We start from the raw sequence: 20,155 nt of genomic DNA, 5'->3' as shown, positions 1-20,155 counted from the left end.
ATTTACTACTTATCAGTTGTCTTTACATAGCTGCTTTGATTAATTCATGTTAAAAAGTTAAATTTTCTGTTTCAATTGTGAACTTAGCAAAAGAAATAAGGTATCGGCTATATTGAATTTGTTATTTCATTAAGATTTGCAATTAAAAAAATTGTTTATTCTCTATTTATTTTTAGTTTTAAATTACATTATGCAGCATATGATAGTTTCCTTAGCAGGTCTTTGCAAAGCTACTAATGTAGACTTTTGATCTTTAGGAATGGAGAAAGCACATTTAAAACAGTAGATAAACTAATAGAGGCTCTTTTTTCTACTATCTTTTTCGGAAAAATTGCAATATTGTCTTTTCTTTTATGTTTATTAATTTCAAAATAGTAATAATAATAAAAACGATAACTTAAAAAAAGTTGTATTTATTTATTTTTTTCGACGCTAGCAAATGAGATTTACGACTGTTATTTTATCAAATGTCTCAGACTGGTTTTCTGTGAAACGAGAGATTCTTTTTTTCCACACAAATAAAAGAAATTGAAAAAACTCTTCGCGCATATTTTCAACTCTACTGCTGTCCTGAATTTTTATCCCCCCTTTCCAACTAATCAATAGTCAAAATCTAAGGAAAATGTTGACGACCGAAAATGGTCTGACAAACAGTTTACCGATTTACTGGTCTTTCTTTCCAACTTGAGATATTATAATGATGCAGCAAGGGATATCTTCTCATATCGATGTCATTTACAGCTACAAATGACGAACTAACAACATCATTAAGCATAAAATATTCTCCATAAAGGTGCTTGTAGTGAAATATATATTCAACTTGTAGTGAAATATATATATATATATATATATATATATATATATATATATATATATATATATATATATATATATATATATATATATATATATATATATATATATATATATATATATATATATATATATATATATATATATATATATATATATATATATATATATATATATATATATATATATATATATATATATATATATATATATATATATATATATATATATATATATATATATATATATATATATATATATATATATATATATATATATATATATATATATATATATATATATATATATATATATATATATATATATATATATATATATATATATATATATATATATATATATATATATATATATATATATATATATATATATATATATATATATATATATATATATATATATATATATATATATATATATATATATATATATATATATATATATATATATATATATATATATATATATATATATATATATATATATATATATATATATATATATATATATATATATATATATATATATATATATATATATATATATATATATATATATATATATATATATATATATATATATATATATATATATATATATATATATATATATATATATATATATATATATATATATATATATATATATATATATATATATATATATATATATATATATATATATATATATATATATATATATATATATATATATATATATATATATATATATATATATATATATATATATATATATATATATATATATATATATATATATATATATATATATATATATATATATATATATATATATATATATATATATATATATATATATATATATATATATATATATATATATATATATATATATATATATATATATATATATATATATATATATATATATATATATATATATATATATATATATATATATATATATATATATATATATATATATATATATATATATATATATATATATATATATATATATATATATATATATATATATATATATATATATATATATATATATATATATATATATATATATATATATATATATATATATATATATATATATATATATATATATATATATATATATATATATATATATATATATATATATATATATATATATATATATATATATATATATATATATATATATATATATATATATATATATATATATATATATATATATATATATATATATATATATATATATATATATATATATATATATATATATATATATATATATATATATATATATATATATATATATATATATATATATATATATATATATATATATATATATATATATATATATATATATATATATATATATATATATATATATATATATATATATATATATATATATATATATATATATATNAAATTTTTTCTTCTCCAATATTTCCAATTCAACACAAAGACGTTCGAATTTAGAGCGCCATATCTCCTTGTTTTTTAAATCCAGGAATTGTATTTCAAAGCTACCAATGTCAATTTCAAAAGGAGAAAATTTCAACTCGGTTATCGTAGCATTAAGAGGATTTTTGACAAATGCTAAAGTTGCTCAGCTGTTTTTAAATTCCTGAAACCTGCTGAGAAATGCTTCCCTCATATTTAAAATTATTGTATTAAAATGGTGTTTATCAATATAGGAATTATTTTCTTGGCGATGCTTCAGCAGTCTCGGAAAGTGAAACAATGTTTCCCTCTCAAAATCCTGAGCAAAAATGGATAAATATTTGTATGTTGCATCTCTAATTTAGAAGCAGCAATTGTTGTTTATTTTTTAAAATTAAATTTTTTTAATTATAGTTTTACAGTGTTGAGCATAATCTTATATGTCTTTACAATTTAAAATCTCCTTGAAAAAAAAATTTTTTTTTTGCAATAATGGACCCTATTTGCACAAATTCATAAAAGCGGACCCTAGTTGAAAGAATGTGAGTAATTTTTTTTACAATTTCACGAAAAACGGACCTTTCACAAAATGTCTGGACAGACCCCTGTTTTTGGTAAATTTAAAGCATTATTCCAGATACTCCTAATTATGATTCCAAGTAAAGCAATTTCTCAGAAAGTATTGAACTGTCTCCCCAACTTTTTCTAATTTTGTGAAATTGCTGCAGTAAAATCAAAATCATTTTCTGCTCAAAAGTGCAAAGAAAATAAATAAAATAATATTATTTTTTAGATTTGCACCAAAACAAATCTCTGCTTAAAATTGCAATCGAACCAATAAAAAATTGAAACTATTTTTTTTGTTTATCCTCCTTTTTGTCCTTACATTACTCAATTATAAATTGTGTCTAGCTGTTTCAAAACACCCCACAACCGACATGAATGAGACTTAAATGACTAAGTTATGCTTTGAATCTTTAATAATAATAAGACAGGTGAATTATAATTGAAATCAACACCCTTATCAGTTTTAAAATATCATCTTTTTTTTTTTTCATAAGCATGTGTTAAATTTATTCTCTTTGTAAGACTGACGCTTAGCATTTTGCAAAATAGTCATTTAATACCAGTAGGGATACGTTCGTGGCATTTCTGCTACTGCATACACGATGTTCAAAGACAGCTGTAAATGTAATTTCTCACCTGTCCACCAACATCCTCAGATTGAAACAGGTCGTGAAAATACTCTTCTATTCCCATGTCCAAAATATCATTTTTCTCTGGCTATCGCCTGTCTGAATATTCATCATTATTTAATCTCGAACTGGAAATGCCTAATAATTAATTTTATTAGTATTCGTATCACAACACATACTTAAGGCCTCTTGTGACAGTATTTGTCATTAGGTAGGTTTTGAAAAAGAAGCTCCGTGATTTTGCAACATGTCTGCTTTGTTATTATGTATTTTTTCGCTTCTTATTATTTATTTTGTACCTTTCTGTCGTCTTTCTTTCTTCCTCCACATTTTTATACATTAGTGACTGTGTTTTATTATAAGAAAAAAATGTTACAGGAATGATTAATAAAATGCTTGCTTTTTTTTGTTGACAAGCGTATCCTTTATGCTTCGCTTCTAACAATTATTCGACAATCGTAAGCATTTTAAGTATTAGACATCTACTAAAGTAAGTAGTAACTTGTTAAGTATTAGACATCTAGAAAAGTAATTTCCCAGTTGCCCAACACATCATTTTAAAATCAGTTCCTAATACAATGCGAATCGAAACAATGTTTTTAAATATCGCTGTCGTTTGCCTTGTTATCACAATAAAATCTCCATTGAGATCTGTCTAATTATAAATTTCATTAATATTTCTTACATTACAACATGTCTTTTGTAAAGCTATTCATTAATATTCAAAAAGAAAAAGTTTCCCAATTTTGCCCATGTCCAAAGAGGTGAACCCTGCTTCAACAACTATAATTATTTTATTGTTTTCTTGCATTTCTAATTACTTTTATTTAATCCTTCTTATTCTAGTGCATTATTTAAAACGTATGCGTGACTTTGTACTGATATTTGCAGCATTTAGTTGGTACTCGCGTACCTATCGTATCAGTTCGAGACTCAAACTTACTATATACTATCTTGGAGGTTCTTTAAAAAAAAAAATCAGATTTTAATTCCTAAATAAATCAATATGTTTTATACTTCTATATTATTTGCTTTAAATTTTCTCTTAAGAAAAAAGATCTAAGCTATAATTAAAAATTTTACGAATCTTTTAGATTATTTTTATACATTTATTTATTTATTATAATTAGTTAGTATAATATGTAGCTATAGGTTTCACATCTTGCTTTTCCGCTATTAGCAAACTCTTCTTCAGTCTTCATCTTCTTTAGTATGGTAAAAGTGTATGCAAACATTTTCTGTAAAAAGAGAAGATAAAAATCTGTGTTGATGTTTAAAAATAATGCGATTGTATACTGATAAAAATATAAAAATTTTCATGAATTATTATTTTAAAATTTTTATTTCATCAAATGTTTTTTATAAAATTATATATCTTCAGCTAACATTATTTTGACACAAATACCATAAAATCAAATGGTTAACAAACATAAAAAGTTAGTCAAAACCTCAGATATTTTATTAAACTTTTCTATTTTGTTTCAAACTATACTAATAAAAGTCATAGTCATAGAATCTTTCAGTAGTTTATATTCTTCGAGGAATAAGGAGCGAGGAATAAGGAAATTCTGTCGTAAGACCTGATTTTCTGGTTACCAGGTATCCGGAACCGGTCTTTCTAAAACTGTTTTCCCTGGACCTGGAAATTTTTCCATGTTCCAGGACTCTAGCAATTTCCTACATAATTTCAAGTTGCCATAGAAAGACTATTTTTGGCATACGATCAAATATGAAGATGGATTTATTCAATTCTTTTTTTAATGAACAAATAACTTTACTCTGATTTAAATTAAAATGTAAAACTCAAAAACGCTCAAAAATAAATGCTAAAATTGCCGGAGCCGGTGATGGAACTTCAGCTTTATCTGGCAGTTTAAGGTGGAGCATCGAAAATTTTTTGGGTCCTTTGGACCCTGCTGGTTGCATTCCTAGTTTCAAAGGTAGTTGTAAATATAATTTTCCCCTTGCCTCTCATCAAGCCTGGTTTAATAATTTTACATATTTCTTGCTCTCTATCACGTGATGGTCTAAGCATAATTGCTGATTATTATATTATGAGAAAATTACAACCATAGAAAAACCAACCCATATAAAAATAAGTAAGCAACTTAAATTCTGGTATTAGATACGTCAAATAAAATATGTGATGATATGTATAACTGTACAGAGCGCCAGATAAAAAACGGACCACCCTGAATAACTTTTGTCTTCGCTTTCCCAGAAGGTGCAAAGGAGTGACCTCAAAAATGATTAGTGCAGACGATATTTTGAGTTGCGAATAAACAAACATACCATTTTTTCCACAAATTCAGATTTCTGACCTCTAAAATATAGGGGTAGACGTGATCTGGGAAATATGGACTCTATAGTTTGGTCAGGACAGCGGTTCAAAGTTTAAACCCCTTAATGTTAATTTTACTTTTTACGTATTTCACCCTATTTCGAGAATTCTTTAAGAGAATTGAATTTTTCTTGCACGCAATTGTAAAATTCGTTTATCCAAAGATAAATTCCATACGAAATATAACTTATAGCAAATATTTATTATTTTTCATAATTTTATTTAATAATACATAGTTGAAAAAGCTTTGAATTGTAAGATATGCAAATTTTTACATCATTTTAAAGAATCCATTTTTAAATGGTGAAATACGAAACTTAAGCGTCTAATAGTTCCTGAATAAACGAATTTCGAAAATGTCATTTTTCTATAATTTATATTTTTATAAGTTATATTTCGCATAAAATTATCTTTGAAAGGAAAATTTATAATTGTGTGCAAAAATTTTTCAACTGCCTTAAAATGTATTCGAAATATAGTGAAATACGCAGAAAGTGAAATTAGAAATAAGGGGTCAAACTTTGGACTATCGGGACCATATTTTCCAGATTACTCCCTTTATCTTAGGGATCAGCAATTCGAATCGGTCGGAAAAAAAGGTATATTTATTTGGAGAAAGTACGTTTATGTGTCTGGTTTCGTAACTTAAAATATCGTTTGCACTAATTTAATAACATGATGTCACCCCTTTGAACCTTTAAGATTGAGTCCTAAAAAGTAAAGATCTCATCATCTTTTCAAAAGTTATTCAGGTTGTTCCGTTTATTTTATGTGCTCTGTATATGTGCGTCCATCATGCTGCTGTAAATCGATTAATTAAAATTTGAAATGAAGCTTTATAGCAACGTGAAATATTACTCCTACAAGAATATCAATAGTTTTGTTTTTTTCCTCCTTTTTTATGTTTTATATCTTATTGTATGAGTTGAATTTTTTAGACTATACCAAATGTAATCTTATTTGCAGCAGGATGGCTTCTCCAGAATGGGTGGAGATTGTGGAGCCGATAACGAAGGTGACAATGTATGCCAATCTGACGACAGGTGAATGTGTTCGAGAAATACCTCCTGGAAAAGTGTAAGTTTTTACGCATAAATATTACCTCTTTCGTTGACAATATTTACATAATGTCATTATTTTATTTTGATAAGAAATTAAATGTTATTTCTGAAAACCAGGATTCTCAAGAAATATTATAACAGAAAATCTGTTGGGGGGAATTTTTTTTTTTAATATATTTGAAGTTGTTTTAAATTCTACAGATTTTTAAAAGATAGAAAATATTTGCATTTTTTCTTTAATTTAATCGTTGCTGCGTTCATTTATGAAAAATGTTTCGTAAAAATTTGAAGAAAAAAAAAAACACTTATTCTTCTAGAATCTAGAAAACATGTTATAAAATTGGCAAATGTTTTGAATAAAAAGAACTGTAATAATTTTACAAAAAGTTTTATTGGAGCCTTAGTGTTTTCCCCATAAGTTATAAATAGTTTTTCGGGAAACAAAAACTGTTCGAATCGTCTTTGAAATAAAAATCCTCGGAAGGTTTTTCAAGCCTCCTTAAAGATTTTACGAGGTTTAAAGTATTTTATAAGAAAATTTCTATACAAAAAATAATTTCATATAAAAATATTATTATTAAAATATATTTCAAATCAGTTTTTCACATTTTTATTTTTTTTCTGTTGCTTTATAATATTTATTTATACTTATAACCGTCGTTGAACAGCTGACCATATTTTTTGGGTTTACGATTACAATGTTCAATTCCATAGCCTTGTAATTTTGAACCCAATCCAGAAGACAAGGGATCTCCTGGATCAAGTATTAGGAGAAATTTTGCCTTCGTGGAGGACTTTTTAAGGGAAATAGCCCCCATTTGCGTTACATGGAGAGGAAAACCTCCCATGGTTAGCCTGACGGCAAGGGGACTTTAACCCATGATCCGTCTAACACTGAGGATATTTCACGTCATCGCTGTGGTCGGTGCAAGCCAGATGCGGAATTCGTATCAACCAGCCATCACTGGGATTCAAACCCGGTTCACCTTATTGGAACGGGGAATCTCTATCCCCTGAGCCAGTGTTTCCCAAAGTGTGGTACGCGTAACCTCAGGGGTACGGGAACAGTTTATCGGGGCTACGCTTTCTTATGCGAAATTTTTTGCAACAAACGAAAATTTCAAAAACTTTTATTAAAAAACAAAGCTAGCCAGGAAAATTTACGATTACGTATTTTTCTATAGGCTATTTTTTGCAGAGTTAATAATTGGTGGTGTCAACAGCCAGTTGTGATTTTTAACAGCCGGTTATGATTTGTGCAATTTTTTTACTGTAAAAATAAGCATATTTTTAAAAAAATACATTCATTTTTTTGTTAGTGGCACACAGCGTTACAAAAAATTTAGAAAGGGTACACAAAAGTCATAAGTTTGGGAAGCACTGCCTGAGTCATCATGGCTCTGTTGCTTTATAATAAGCATTAAAAATCAAATTTCGCAAAAGTTCTTTTTAAAAACAATTTAAGTTCGCAATGATTTAAGTGCCCTTAAAGTTTTTTCACGCTTCGTATTTTGCTATAAATTTCAGCTTGGTTAGTTTGCGTAAAATGTAACCTGTAAAATATGCGCTAACGTAAATAGTGAAATTTTTGAAATCATTTTCTGAGCATTACATCAGCCGCAATTTATTAGTATGGCCGTTACTTTTGGCGAATTGCCTACTATCTCTAATAGTTTCACGGTTGATGTATCCTTGCTGGTGGATTCAGTGAACCAGTGAACAGAATTCTTTTTTACCGACTTACTACTAATGACTTTCCTATGTTTCTCACCACTCTTATCTACCGAATACGCTCCCTTCCATTATAAGATTTCCCCTGCATTCAAGATAGAAGCATACTTATCTGGAATATTTTTATTTGTTGTTGTGTTTTCTCGATAGTAGTCAGACATGTAAAGAAACAAACAAGTTATGCCACTAATGCTGGGCTGCTTTTTTTTAAAAATGTTTTTGATTCTTTTCGTAGTTAATAAAATACTTAAATTTTTCGAATGTTTAGAATCAAATGAGCAAAGAAATTGTATATGAAGAAAAAAAAAAGCAATAAACTCTGTTATTTTTGAGTAATTGGGATAGTTGCAAGTGACGTAGTGTGGGTATCTCGATCTTGATTGGTTGTTGAAGCGTGGCATTTGTTTACGTTAGCAACTATTCTTTCCATTCGATTTTTAAAAGCTAATTAATTCTCTTAAGTGACAGATTCTATATTCTTACACAAATATTCTTTCTCAAGTAAAAGACCTATCCGTTAAAGAATTATATTTCAACAAATTCGATGCACAATACAGCTCTATTTAATTAACTTCATGTTAATTAACATTCTAACTTATGTGTGAAACTTAGCTCAACTTTAACACTCAATTTTGCTTATAAATGATCAGCTAGGCCGGGATAGCCTGTTTGGTAAGGCATGGGCCCATGTCCAAGAGGTCATGGGTTCGATCCCCGCCGGCCGATGGTGACTGATGCGCGTTAAATATGTCGAGTCACAAAGTCCTCCATATTTCCATAACAAATCATAACTCTGGAGGTACTGATCCATGAGTTTCCTTGTCTTCTGGATTGGTTCAAAATTACAAGTCTAAGGAGTTGAACATTAGTAGTCATAAACCCAAAATTGGGTCGGCTGTTCAACGACGGTTATGAAATAAAAATAAAATGATCAGCTGGCGCTGACGTCATAAGTCACATGTGTGGTAATCCATGATCTTCTTAAGGTGCGAGTACCCTAGTTCAAAAAAAATGTTGACGAAAAACATAAATTCAAAATATTATTTAAGTTTCGAATATATTTTATGCAGATAGTAACCAATAGGAATACTTTTCTATTGAAATGGAAATTTGAATTCTCCAATAGAACTGGTGCAAACGACAGTTAATTTATTCCCCCCAAATGATATAGTGCAGCCTCTGGCTTGGACATCTGTATATAAGATAGCCGTAAAAACTTTGCATGTATGATTCGTTGCATGTTCAGTTGTTAGTCTTAAATCATAATCTATTTTAAGAGATTAAGCGTAAGAAAGTTCACCCTGACAGTTTGAAAAAGCTGAACATGTAATTATGTGCATGTTATTATATATGTAAAGAACTAAAAAAAAAATTCTGCTTGGCCATTAAAGAAAGTAAATAAATAAAAATACTCTTATAAATAAGAAAATGCATTTTGTTTAAATAAACTAATACGCTGGTCCTATAATTTCTAAAACTGATGTTCCCAAATTAAATAAAAATGTTCTTTTTTCATTCATTTATGAAGTTAAATAAACAGAATTATAAAATCGGTACATGCGTGGTTAAGGTCACAATGATATTTTCATATTGCCATTGCTGATTGCGCCACGAATCATTCTTTATCTACAAAATCATCCATTTTTTAATTAATTATGAGATTTACATTTCTGATAATTTAACGTTTATTTTGAAACAAAAATTTTCCAACTTGTAAATAATTCAATATTAATGTTTGTTTTACATTCAAGTTCATTTGAACTAAAAGCATGATAATTTTTTATTGTTCTTATAGATTTCCTCCAATTATAAATTTTTGTTGTTGTTTCTAATTTAAAAAAAAATCTTTGAAAATAATATTTCGCTTAACTATTCTTTTCTTGTAATTAATTTTTCCTAGTCGCCCTACTTTAAAAGAGATAATTGCAACAGTAAGTCAATTTCAAACTGTCCAACCAAATTTTACTTTTATTTATATCCCTTTTGTAAATTCCATTCAGCACTATCCGATTTCATAGCCATTACCAATTCATCTTTCAGCCGCCACGCTTCGCTTATTTTCCTTTTTAAGGTTCTCAATTGTCTCTAAAATGTTGGAAATTATCCGCGCTTACTTAAAATCATGCTCAGCAGGTTCAAGACCTCATGATGCCATTATTATGATCATCCTGTTGTACATTACGTTACTTTTGAGTCACTCATCCGTGGAGATGATCTATTATCGGATCGTTTTACTATGAACGTCGTGACCTTGATTCTTATTTTTTCTTTCCTTTGGAAGCAATATTTAAAAGGCAATTTCAGGTATATACGACGTTCAGATAAAGAATTTTCAAATAAGATTAATGACACGTTCCCTTTTAAACGGAAATTTCACAAAGGTATCAGAATCGAATTCAAATAAAAATGAAAAATTTTCAGCCAAAATATTTTTCAGATTTAATCAACGAAATTGTACAGTAGTCAATAGCTGTTGTTTTTTCTATATATATAACTGCTGTTGAGTAGCCGAACCAATTTTGAGTTAACGACTACCAATGTTCAACTCCGTAATCTTCTAATTTTGAACCTAATCCAGAAGGCTAGAAAACTCCCGGGTGAAATATTGGGAGGCATTTGCCTTCGTGGAGGACTTTTTTTTATGTAACTACCCAAATTTGTGTTACACGGAGAAGAAAAGCAAAAAAATCTCCCACGGTTAGCCTGACGGAAAGGGACTCTAACCCGTAATCCGTCCACCACTGAAGATATTTTACGTCAGCACTGTGATCATGCGAATCGATCGATTGTCACCGTCGAATAGCATCGATCAGCCCCCGCTGGGATCGAACCCGGGAACCTCATTGATAGGCGAGCGCTCTAGATCCTGATGCACCAGGGCTTAATTAGTTGTTATTAAAAACGAAATTCCAATTCTCTGTTTACTAATGGACAGCTAGTCAAATTTTCATTTTGTGACGAAGTTAACTGCTGATCGAGCAAAACGTAAATATTTTCCTCATAAAATGTCCTCATCTTTACTCTGAATCGTTGAAAAACTGTTTCTGAAGTTAGCGAAGATATATAACACTTTCTCAAACGAACACTAAGCAGAGCTTGTTACGTAATAAAACCAATTGAACTTTTTTCTTTGCTTCGGAGATCATCTTACTTAAAGGGCAATTATTAAGAGCAAGCATAATTGTGTTTGTGTATCTTTAAGATGTATGTAGGATTATATCGATGATTTGAAATTCTTTTTAAAGAAATTTTTGAATGGCATTAAATTCCAAATTACCGATTTTCGAAATTAGGCATCGATACGCTTTACTCTGTAAACAAAAATTAAAACCTTCGAAATTTAAGTTATTCTATCAATTTTCTATTGCTTCAGCTTTTTTTTTTTTTTTATTACTCCAAATTTTCCCATACAGTTCGCGTATTTCAGGCTATTCCCGCAATAGTTTTTATGCCTTTATTTTAATGCGTACTAGTTGAGTAATGAAACTTCATTACTAGTAAGAAATAATAATTTTTATAAATCAAAAATTCTATTGCATAGTTGTGACCTTTTGTTAGATTCCTCAATTAAGATAATTCTAAACAAAGATGATCATGTATTGAAATGTGAGTTCAAAAAGTTTTTGATATTTGCTGTGCAAGGAATTTCATTTTATATGTTTAATTTTAAAATACTTGTCATTCTTTAAATATGGATCAAAATTGCTACGAATTTCCTATTTCCTTACTGTCAGTTCCGTTGTCGACAAATATGAGTCATTCTTCCTAAGTACCCCTCACCTTGGAAAGTAAAATTGTTTTTAAATAGTAATAACAAGTGCGAATGGCATAAAATTAACCTATAAGTTCGCATTTAAACCTGTTTTTATAATTAGGATCTGAAGGACATGTACTACAAAGGTAAGGCTTTTCTCCCACCGCTTAGTCTAGTAAACAAGGAATTACTCTAACACTTGGGTTTTAAAAACTATCTTATAAGGTACATAATTATTGTATTATTAGGTATTGTCATTGTTTCAAAGGCACCTTTGGGGAAAATACAATTACCAGTAGTATTAAATTGAAACCGACCTTGCGTCTGTTTGCCATTTATTTTTCAGAAAATTATTATCTTAATCTTTTAGGAGCATAAAAATATTTAACTAAAAATTCTGAATTTTTGCTGGTTAATAGCGAAAGGCTACTTTCACGGAGAAAAAGATTTTATTTTGTTTGATGGATTTATGAAGCCGCCCTCTCCCAAATGTTCTATATTAATTCTTGTTCTGTTTTTTAAATTTAATTTTTGTGCTTCACAAATTTAATACCAATTATTTTATCTCAAAACTATAATTAGGAAGAAAGATTTTTTCTCTCCAATCAGTGAGTGAGTACTCATTAGAATTTATTGTATTACTTTGACCTAATTAAAAAAAGGTTTATATAGAATGATATAAAAGTATCTTTTAACCTAGTATTTCTAACTGTTTGATTCAGATAAGTTAATAACTCCATGTACACTGTTAAATCTATATACATCCTTTCACTATTATATTTTATTCGACCGCCAATGGAAATTAAATTTCGTTTTATCCCCCAATGCTCATGCAAATGCTGTTTAACCCAATCCATTCATCATTCTAGAGCTTTTGTTATGGTTTTTTTTTTCTTTTTCGTTTTTCTTTAATCCCCCATACACCCAAATAGGAGGCGTCTCCTTCAATCCAGTCCACTCTAGGGTCAGTGTCCGAAAGAGATTAGGTAAAGATATGGTCACGCACCCAAAATGAAGATATGAAACTGTTGCTTCTTTTCTGTTCGATAAACATCTCGAACTGTGTCATCATTCAATCTGTGCAACACCATCGCCCTCGAACAATGCATTTCCTCTCTGTTTGATTATGCAAAGATGGAGCACTTGTTGTCGAATTTATTCTAGTTTAAATAAAGCCATGTTAAGTCTGTAGAAAGAGGATATGGACATTTAATTGCAATCATCATTTAAGGTTGATTCTTGAAGGCTTTGTCGTTGTATAAAATAACGCGTTTTATCGAATAATATGCTATTTTTATTACGGATGTGAGTTCGTTACTGTAACTATGACTGTTAGCAGTGATTCCGTAAGACTCGGTAAATTTAGGATCCAGGACTTGCATATTTCTGGGTTCCTTTTTACACAAAGCGGATCCCTATTTAAAATATGAATTCTCAACCTCTTTATCATTCACATTCATGATATTATTATTCTTTTTATTAATAGACAAAACAAGGAATGAGAAAGCATTCGATTATCGATATAGCGAATTTCAAATCAGTTTTTGAATTAATTAATTAAGTAAATTAGTTAATATGAGAAAAAGCTAAAGCGAAGAGAAAAGACTTTAGATTTTAAATGTTAGATTTTTTTAAAATAGTTCAAAATTAATATTGGGTGTATTAGCAGTTTCAAAACTAATTCTTGTCTCAAATTTACGAACGACGGTTTTTTATTTTCCATAACAAAAAAAAAAAAAAAAAAAAAAAAAAAAAAAAAAAAAAAAAAAAAAAAAAAAAAAAAANAAAAAAAAAAAAAAAAGCAAAAAAAAATATGTTTGTTGCTATGGTAACTGTTACCATTAATAACTGAATCGATATAACTAGGATGAATAAAGGAAGTAAAAAAATTCATATGAAAAGATACTAATCAATAGAACTTAGTTTAATGACTATATATTTCATTAGTAAATATTAAAGGTTATTATTATTATTTAAATGTTCTTCCTCAAATATTTTGCATTCATACTTTTTTATAATAAGGATTTTATTTATTTTGATTGATTATCATCAGGATAAGGTTTACGTAAAAGTATTGCTTCATGATTGGAGTTCTTCCACTTCAAATTATGTAACTAAAATGTAAGAGAAAAACTTGAATTTCAAAATAGGGTCCTTATTGTATTTCATTTCATTATAAATGTATGAAATGCACTAAAATTTTCAATTTTACTAACCATAATGGAGTTCTAACACTTAATGCTCAATGCGTAAATTCTTTTATTCTTTTATAAATAGTAAATTCTTTTATAATATTATCTTCTTTTATAAATAGAAAAATACTTTTCCTAATTTGTTGACCTATAAACCTTTAAAAACATTAATTATTTTCATAATAGGGTGGGCCTCTAAATACCAGTTTTTCAAAAACAAATTCAAAGTAACTTGCGACTTTAGTTAGGTGATGGAAATGAGTTATTTTCGTCGAAATATTTCTGGTTCATATAAAAACATATGATATGTGATGTAAAAGGGTGGTTCCTAACTTTTCCGGTCGTATGAGAAATGACTTTTCGAAGAGTGAGTGGGTGTGACAACCCATCAAGAAAGAGGAACTCAAGTAGAGGAAAACCTTATAAAGAGTTTCTTTGGAAACCCTCTGTCATGCTTGATGTTTGAATGAAAGCTATTAACGTCTTCAATTTCTCATTTATGCCCGTTTAAATATTTATTTGGGAGTTCTTTTTTTTTAATAACAATGTTTGTTCTTGTTTTTAATTACAATTCATCTAAATATTTTCTTATGTTTTTAAAATCATGAATTGTAATTGAAAATAGGTTTAAGAAGTAGTCAATATTTGTCCTATCGTTTTTTATTTTATTCTTTGTTTATAGTTAAATAGTTAACACTTTTGGCGCAATCCCATTTACAGGCTCGTAGGAGGTTTTATCAAATGGGCCTAATTATAGTGCTTTAATAAGAAGAGTTGAGAGACAGATGTAAAACGCATTTTTCCCCTTAGACAAAACATCAAAAGTTTTTTTTTTTTTTTTTTTTTTTTTTTTTTTTTTTTTTTTTTTTTTTTTATGATTTCAATTTTTTAGACAAAATGGATATTATCTAATTCATCTTTAAAAAGGTTTTAACAATAAATAAGGATTTTGATGCAAATAATAATTAGGCGGGTGAACAACATTTGACAACAAATTTAATTTAACAAAATAAGAAGCAAAAGTAGCATCTCGGACACGACATTTCAATGCCATAACAGCCCTGGGCACGCCTGAAACAAAAATAAAATAACACAGTTCTTGTACCTTTTCCCTCTCAGGGGAAAAGTTTAATCATTCTCCCTTTCAATTTGAATTTTCCCTTTTTGCTTTTGCTCTGAATCTCACTTCTTTAATGCATTTTTTCTATAAAAAATATTGTTATATGTTAGACTATTTAAAAAATAGAAAAAAGAGCTAAGCTTACTGGACCTAAACCTAAATTACCTGCTTAGTTTAGGAAGTTAAACTATACAGGTAGTTTTTAAAAGGAAAAAATAATAATAGAATGTATGAAGCGAATATGTAGTCATGAATTATTTAATTAGTTTGAACTTATATTGTAGTATTTATTGTTGTATAAAAAAAATGCAAGTCTTTTAATTGTGACGTTATTTATTACAAGTAGGCGGTATTTTTTTAAGCAATGAGGGGGGGGGATATAAAGCTCAAAGATATGAGTTTTAAAAAGCATATTGTCCTTCTCCAAAAGCTTTTTCTACTCTTGGGTATTATAAATTATTGTAGTTGGAGAAAATAACAGTAACATGACATTCTGTGGTTGATTTCTCTCCTTAATTTCATTATTTCTTTCTTTCCGTCTACCATTAAAAAAATAATAAAAAATAAAATAACATGTTGTGTAATAGTATGATCATTTTTCATGAGCTAGACTTGGCGAGTTAGATATCTAGACTGTTATAACATTTTGCATTTGACCTCTGTAGAGGTCAAGTTCTTGGGAGTTTATTTCTTTTTTTCTTCTTATTCGTTTCTTATATTTTCTTTTTTTTCATCTGTAAGCATTTCCTGCTTGCAATAAAAAAAATTAATTTATTATGATTAAAGATTTGTAGTAGTGTAGTCTTATTATTTTTTTCATACTTCGCTATACAGTAGAAAAAGTTTAATCAAGAAAATTAAATCTTTAAATTCACTCTTTTTCTTACGTCCACTTCAATGTTTAAATTATTGATCGTTGCGTAATTTTATGGCAATAATTTATTTAACGAAACATTGCCAATTATCAGTAAATTTTATTTAATATCATCAAGTAATAATTTTTTTTAGTTTAAACAAAGTTATGATAAAAAAAAAATATGCTTAGCTTTTAAACAAAATAAAAGTTATAGTATTTAATAATGTTTTCATTATTACACACACCCTTAACTGTGTCTAGTAAAACTAAAAAAAGAAGGGAAAAAAATTATACATTTTTTTAACTTGTAGTATTAATTATTCAAAATAAATTCTTCATTCATAGGTAATCGTTATATTTATCTTCCTGAAATGAAAATAGGCGGTACCTCTCTGTAATATCTCTTTATAAATGCAGCCATTTCTTCTTGAAATAATAGCCAGATCATAAATTACTCTATTTTGTGAAGAAAATTTTCCCCAATAGTTAGTTCTGGAATTCCGAATTTGCGTCATTGTCAAAAGAACAATGCTAGAGGCTATTTATAAATAAATATCCACATAATCTAACTTAAATTATGTTACTGCTAGTCTTTAACCGTTTTTGACGAAATAGTAATTACTAATGATTTTATAATATACCTTCGTACCTGAAAAAAAAAGAAGAAAAAAAACATTACGTTGATATTCGTAATTCGGAACCGCTTGTTCCCCAACATAATTGCTAATTTTTATTTTATTTTATGAACAGCACTGAACAGAGCCGACCCATATGTTGACGATCAATTTTCAACTCCTTAGCTTTGTAATTTTAACCTAACCCAAAACATAACGGAATTCCCAGATCAAACATTGTGACTAACTTTGCCGTCGCGGGGGAATTTTTGAAGGAACAAATCTGCATTTGCGTTTCATGAGGTGGAAAATCATGAAAAAACCTATCACGACGACAAGGGGCGTATTTTCTAACTTGAAAAATCTGTGACTGAAATCTGCATTATTCTCCCCGCTTTTTTACACTTTTACTTACTTTTTACTTACGCTTTTTTACGTTCTATATTCGTTTCAATTTTACCATTTCACGACGCTGTATTTCAAAAAATATAAATGAATTTTGTTCAATTTAAAAATGGTACAATTGTTACGTTTTAAAATTTAGAAGAAAAATATTAAATTCATTATAGTTTTAAGAATTTAACTGATATTTGGATTAGATTCATACTATACAAGGTATTCCGTCATGATCGCCCTTAAAATATATATTTCGCATAATCTTCAAAGATGAAGTAAAAGAAAAAATCTGCGCATTAAAGAGTCTCAAAATTAATATTCTAGTGAGGAAGGCGGTACTGGAAACATCAAAACCTAATTCATTTCAGGAAGGAACAAGGAATTAAAGAGCAGTTGTAAAAACTCTTAATTTCAGCAGGCAATCAAACTGGATTTGACATTTTTCATCATACATTTTGCAGGAATAATTAAGCTGATTCTGTTGGTGTTCTTTTTTTTTCTCCATTTCTTGAATGAGTATGACTTTTTGACCCTACAAATACTTAAATGTTTGTGACTGACAAGACAAATTCATAAATGTGTATCAGCTTCTCTTTGTCGGTAATAGAATAAAAAATTCTTTACAATGTATCTAACTTTTTAACAAGAATTCTAAAAATATGAAGAGCTATGTATATGTGTACTTGCTATTGTTTAGATTTTATAATGTATTTTTTATTTTAAATTGGTTAACAAAGGAAAGTTTATTTGAATCGTCCACCAAGCACTAAAGTAGAGTGAATAGAAGATACTAAAGTAAAGTGAATTGAATAATTAAAAAGACTATTTGCTTTGTTCCAGTTATTTTTTCATCCTGAAACACATGATGCAGGAAAGAAATAATATTTAGAAAGAAAGAAAAAAATTAATTTCATTAAATTTAATGGCACTTAATGTTTCCTTTCTGCCTAGAATTACTAAAAGGTACCGTATTTTTTGACACAACATAATTATCTCTAACTTTTATCTGTAGCTGCAATGAATTTAATGAGGTTTGACTGCAATTTGTGTCATTTCATTTCCTTTGCTTTCTAATCTCGCAACATTTTCAACTTTCGTCACATTCTTAAAGCTTTGAGAACCGGGTTCCATATGGATGGTTTATTTTTGTGTGTGGAAAAAAAAAGAGAAAAACTAAGGCGAACATTTTCTGGGCGGATGTGAAGTGGTTATCTCGTCGTCCTTTTCTTTAACTCCCCCTCTAGACATCTTACCATCAAACCACTCGACCATTTTGAACTTCCGCGTTTTCTACTTGTAAATGCTCTTATCTACTTCTCTTCTTTATTTCCACATCTCCAGTTGCTAATGTTAAAAAAAAAATAATAATAATTAAGTAATAACAATAATAAAATATTTAGAATAGTGCATGGGCGGTGTGTTTAATATTTTCATACTAATTTATGTGAAGAAGAAAATTGGTTTGTTTACTTATCAATTAAAAGGGTATAACAATCTTTAAGCAGGGGTCTGTCCAGACATTTTGTGAAAGGTCCGTTTTTGTAAAATTGCGAAAAAATTACTCGTAACTTGTGAATATTAAATAAATGTTAAGTCACATTCATTCAACCAGGGTCCGGCTTTTGGGAATTTGTGCAAATAGGGTCCTGTTATTGCAAAAAACTTTTTCAAGGAGTTTTTAAATTGTAAAGACATACAAGATTATGCTCAACACTGTAAAATTATAATTAAAAAAAATTAAATTTTAAAAAATAAACAGCAATTGCTGCTACTAAATTAGAAATGCAACTTACAAATATTTGATATTTAGCCTATACTGCTGCACGCAGAATATTCATTTCGGACGAATAAAGGAAGAAGCGTCTGCCGAAAACAAAACTTAGTTCGTTTACGTCTGTCTTTCCTTCCCCCCACAAAATCTTTCTCCCCACACACACCACTTTAACAAAACAATAATGAAGATAAACAAATTTGTGAAGGGTATTGTGAAAATAGTGAAAAAAATTTTTTTTACTATTTTTCAAATAAAAGTATTTTATATTTTAAAAAATTGAAAGCTAAATTTTCTTACAGTAAAGTCTGTACTAAAGTCTGTCTTTACTAATATGCAATCATTAATAATTGAATATTTCCGACTCTCAAATAAATCTTCATTTCCTATTTCACACACTCAAGTCTGCATATTTATTCTGAATAATTGCTTTTTGCAGAATCAACATTTTGGCGGTTTACAGTTGAACAATATGAGCGATATTTTTAATTGAATCGATGGGTTCAAACACCGGTCATCTCCAACAAAACTAATTTTCCAGAAGAGAAAAAAAAACTGAATAGTTCAGTATCAACTTGATATATATAAAAAAAAAAAATTTCCATCCTAATTGTGTATCTACGTCTGCTAAACTTAAAAATATTTAATTCAATTCTAAAAAGAAGAAAAAAAATTCTTAAAAATAATGCGATAATCTCAATTTTAAAAAAAAATAGAGATTACTGGTTTTTGGACTCGTCGATTCACTTGAATCTTCTAACTCAACTTAAATCAGGGTTGATATTTTGATTGGAAGAAACCTCTTACTTCTAGAAGAAAGTGGGGGGATAACAAAAAAGCGCAAGAAATTGGA

The 20,155-nt window shown here is 27.8% G+C and overlaps 1 protein-coding gene across 4 annotated transcripts in view; it reads left to right on the top strand.

Annotated features, from left to right (window-relative positions):
• The window catches only part of LOC107443818 (rho GTPase-activating protein 39), a 109,836-nt gene that overhangs the window by 70,481 nt on the left and 19,200 nt on the right, over positions 1-20,155 (top strand). For all 4 annotated transcript variants that reach the window (XM_071180108.1, XM_016057818.3, XM_016057817.3 and 1 more), the window contains one exon: positions 6,774-6,884. In XM_071180108.1, the coding sequence (XP_071036209.1) occupies positions 6,774-6,884 (111 nt within the window). The remainder of the gene's footprint in view (positions 1-6,773; positions 6,885-20,155) is intronic.

The sequence above is a fragment of the Parasteatoda tepidariorum genome, chromosome 1 (genome assembly GCF_043381705.1).
Source record: "Parasteatoda tepidariorum isolate YZ-2023 chromosome 1, CAS_Ptep_4.0, whole genome shotgun sequence".
In the NCBI taxonomy this organism is placed as follows: Eukaryota; Metazoa; Arthropoda; class Arachnida; order Araneae; family Theridiidae; genus Parasteatoda; species Parasteatoda tepidariorum.
This window is presented reverse-complemented; position numbering and strand designations above follow the sequence as displayed.